At 29.6% G+C, this 4,664-nt stretch overlaps 1 protein-coding gene across 1 annotated transcript; it reads right to left on the bottom strand.

The window, feature by feature from the left end:
- Window positions 1-2,967: 2,967 nt before the first annotated feature.
- On the bottom strand, window positions 2,968-4,664 carry LOC105114695 (uncharacterized; the record flags this gene model as incomplete). The annotated part of the gene is made up of 2 exons (XM_011011335.1): window positions 3,691-4,664; window positions 2,968-2,995 (listed from the first exon to the last, which is right to left on the bottom strand). Coding segments are annotated over exons 1-2 (861 nt in total), but the record flags the coding sequence as incomplete, so codon positions are not given.

Below are 4,664 nucleotides of genomic sequence, written 5' to 3'. Positions count from 1 at the left end.
TTGCAATAAAAACAATGGATATGATTGCATTTAATAATTTTATTTTTTAAAATTAATTTTTTTATTTAATCAAATAATAAAAATAAACATGCACATAAAAGCAATTAAATAAAATTCACAAAGAAAATAGAGTGTTATAATCTTATTTGAAAATATTTAAAAACAAAGAAAAATTTAAATAATATTTTATTAAAACAATCCATTTTTAACTTTTTATTTTATTTTAATTAATCTTAATAGAAATTCATTACCTAGAGTTGAGTACCTCTCACACACTTAATTTATTTATTTTAATTAATTCAAATTAAAAAAAAAGTCCTATAATTAGGGTTCACTAAGCCCATTAGAAGAAAGAACCACACATATCTAGTTTTTTTTTTTTGTTTTTTTTTTTTTGTTTCTCTAAAGAAATAGATGAGGAGTTGTTTGTCTCTCTAATTTTTTACTACTAAGAGTGGTTGGAAAATTAGGTAGGAAATTTTATTTTTTTTTATCAAAAGCTTTATCTCATTATTTTTATCAAAGCATTCTTATAACGTGAATAAATTAATAAATCAACTCAAAATACTTTTAAATTCATCTAAAAATATAATAAGATTATCTCTCAACCCTAATCTGTCTTTTCCAACAATATCAAGGGGGAAAAATAGCTTAAGATAACTTTTCTTATTAAATAGAATTCATTGACATCAAGAATAAACCTTTTCATATCTAGAACATGGCCAATTAATAATTCTCTTTTCTTCTTGCAAGTTTATGTGTATAAGGAGTGGGGAAATAGTAAAAACCCCACACCTTTTAGTTTTTGTTAATGCTAGAAAAATTATTTTAAACCATAGTTAATTAGAATACTTGAGGTCAAATTAAAAGTAAGTTTTATACATTTTTTAGAATTGAAACTTTGTTTAAATTATTCTTCAATGAAAGTTCTTTGATATAAAATATTAGTACAATTAAAACAAATTGTATGTCAATGAGAATTGATCTCAAGAACCCATTATTGATATATTTTTGTGAAACCCAAAACCTTATACCTTAGGTTAAAAAAATACAAGATCATTTTATAGTTTATATAATGTAAAGTTAAGGAGTAAGGAAAAAACTTAAATAATTTGGGAATAATCCACACAAGTGCATTCACCTTGGGATAAGGCTTGGATTTGGTTTTTGCCAACCTATTTTTTACTCGAACTAGATCATTAGCATGTGTGGTGGTCATATCAATTTTTTAAAAGAACAAAAAATCAAGATGTTACAAACATGTTTTCTAATTAAAAGAAAAACGTTGTGGATGTTAATCTTATATGACTTAGAATGTGTTTGGTATTGTAGTAACTGTTGTGGTTGTGGTTTAAAAAAAATTGTTTTATAAAAAGTACTTTTAATTGAGGTTGATTTGAAAAAATAGGTGTTTGGTTAAAACTGTGGTTGAAAGTAGTTTAATGTGTTTGGTTAATAATGCTTTTGAAATTGAGGTTTTAAAATAATTTTAAAAAATATATATTAATATTGATAGTTTTTAATTTAAATATTATAGATTTAACTTTTGTTATTACATCATGAAATAAATAATACTTTATATAAAATATTTTTTTATTATTCCATTAAAATATCTACAATTCCATCATGTATGAAATACATCCAACAAGGACTATAATTTTTTTTATTTTTTAAGCACGCAATAATATCAGGTAAAATATAATCAAGAATGAAATTGAGATTACGATCAAATTCTGTAAATACTACTTTATCAAGCTATTTCTGTCTAATTTATGTAGTGTCATTAATATGTTAAACGCTAATTTTTTGAATAAAAAACAATTAAATAATTAAAAATAATTTTTATTTTATTTGGTTAAACCTAATTCAAAGTATTTTAAACTTTAAACTGAAACCGGTTTGGCCAAACCGGTCTGACCAGAACTATATGCATGTTACACTATTCATGCTTATTAATTAGCATGAATAGTGTAACATGCATAGAGTGTACAATGTATGCAAGTTACACGTACAATGTATGCAAGTTACACTGTGCATGCTAATTAATTAGCATGCACAGTGAGTAAATATGTGTTTCCCATTGTTTACTGTTGAAACAAAAGCAGCCTCTTGCTGCTTTGTGATTATTGAGTTTGCCACACAGTAAAAGGTGGGACCTATGAACAGTTAACGATGATTTTTTTGTAACCAAATGTATGTTTGTTGTGTTTTATTTCAATCGCAATCGCAGCGCATAGACAAACGGATTCTTAGTCAATATGATTGGTCTAAAAACAACTCGGATGGCCATTAAAAATGTTGCGTGACTAAAAATATTTCAAGATAATATTTTTTTTTTTATAAATATTGAAATAGAAACATATTTGATCAACCTAGTTAATTTGTGAAATTTATGATCTAAATTATGGAAACTATATCACTCTATAGAAAATAAATCGAAACAAATTATAAAACTCAATTTCCAATCAACCTATTGTTGAAGAATAAAATTAAAAAAAATCCAAAAAACTAGAAACTCAAGTAAACTAGGGTTAACCTGTTAAATCCGCAAGGCCGAAACCTAAGTTATGCAACTAAAGTAACTCTAAAGAAAGTAAATCAAAACAAATTATGAAGCTCAATTTCTTATTAACTTAAAGTTGAAAAAAAAAATTGAAAAAAAAAAATAATCAATTAAACAAAAGATATATATATAAAAAGAACTCGAGTCAATTTGGGTTAACCTATGACCTAAGTATTAAGATCAAGATAATTTTTATAGAAAACAAATCAAAAATAATTTTGAAACCTAATTCTAAATCAATTAAATGTTCAAGAATGAAATTGAAAACAAATTCAACTAAAAAAACAAAAAAAAATCTATGTTCACTCGTTAAATTTATGACCTGGATCATGAAATCAAAACAAATAAATTTATTGAAGAATGGAATGGAAAAAAAAAAAACTAAGCCATAAAAAAAAAAAAAAGAAAGACCAGCAACCACCTTTTCCGTGCCTGCATTGCAATCAAGAACCCCAAGTTACAAACAGAACATTTGGACATCATAGGCTCAAAATTAATTGCTTTCTCTTTAACTACAGCTGCAAAAAGAAACTCACAATCTTAAATTCCTAGTCCTTGCTGCTGAGTTGAAGAGTTTGGACAGAACAGAAAGTTACATGGAAATCTTGTGTGGTTCATTTTTCTATTTGTCATTATTGTGTTTCCTCAGCAAAGACTTTTGACCGGTGGGCTGTTGCTTTTTTGTTAGATGACACAAGAAGAATTCCATACAAAATTTTACTTTATAGTGCACGAACTGATTTCAAAACCATTGATTAATTACTTTGTTTATTAAGGGACAGCTCTATATAAGGTTCTGTTCCTGCCATGATTCCCCTGTTTCGTGTCAGAGTAGTTACATTCAAGTTCTCCTAGCATCTTCCTAGTTCTCCAGAAAAAGACTCCTAGCGTTTGATCTAGGATTTAAGTGAGCTAGAATTGGCAATATGACCTTCATTTTATTTAACAAAGGAAATAGCAGATCAAATTTAGTTGAGCCTGGCCTTTTTACTACTGAAAAACACCATCTTTAGATTAGACACCCTTCCCTTGGGTAAAATCAGGAAAATTGTGTACCTTTATCACTTTGCAATAAGGTTTTTAACAAAATAAGCAATTAAACAAAAATTTCATCCATGGCTATATACCTGCTGCTGCTTCTGCTGCTACTTCTACTGCTGCTGCCACTGCTTTTTGAACTTCCACTATTACTGCTACTCAATGCAGTACCACTCTCAATGTCCCTAGATTCTGGGAATTTATTGTTCCACCACTCTTCATCGGCGCTTTTTTCAGATCCATTATCATATAGCAAAGGCCTCGGAGAAACCCTTCCATCTTTTAAACTGCTATTGATGATCGGAGGATTACTATTATTTTTTGTTTTCTTCTTTCTTGAACCAAAAGAAATTGGAAATACCATCTTCAGAAGAAACCCTTCATTAATTGAGCTTCCACTTCTATTCATTTGCACTTTTTTTTCAATCTTCTTCTTCTTCTTTTGCTCGTGTTCCCTTCTTAGTATATGCATATCTTCTTGATTGATTATGCTTCTATCTTCGCTAAAACTTTCCTCTTTAACATCAGTAACCACCATTGGCTGCTCCACAATATCTCTTAAAGATAGCTCATAACACCCCTCAGGCATTCTACTCACCATCTCCATGAGCTCCTTTTGGCCTCTAGCAATAGCTTGAGTTTTTGATGATGGAGAAAGACTCCGGTAATGATTTTGGCGATGTTGGGGGCTTCTCGGTGGACTAGTTCTCCATAAGGGAGGTGAGCAAACCCCAGACTCCTCAGCTTGTACATCCTTTCTTTGAGCTCCAAATATCCCCATGCTATTCCAACCCTGGTAGTTGCCGTAGTTATCTGCTGTTTTTCTTGAAAAAACACCGTAACTTAGGATACCACCATTACTATTATATCTGTCACCTGAATGAACTTGGTCATCGGGCGATTTTGTGCCAGGGTCTAGCATGATTTTTTTTGTTTTGTTGCTGTAGTTGTTAGGGAGAAATTGAATGGAGGAGAGGAGAGGAAAGGGTGTGATTGTGGTTTGTTTGGCTGAAGGGAGTTGGGTATGGGGGCTAATATCATCACCGACCCTTGATAGTCAAGA

This window comes from Populus euphratica, unplaced genomic scaffold (genome assembly GCF_000495115.2).
Source record: "Populus euphratica unplaced genomic scaffold, PopEup_1.0 scaffold566.1, whole genome shotgun sequence".
Classification (NCBI taxonomy): domain Eukaryota; kingdom Viridiplantae; phylum Streptophyta; class Magnoliopsida; order Malpighiales; family Salicaceae; genus Populus; species Populus euphratica.
This window is presented reverse-complemented; position numbering and strand designations above follow the sequence as displayed.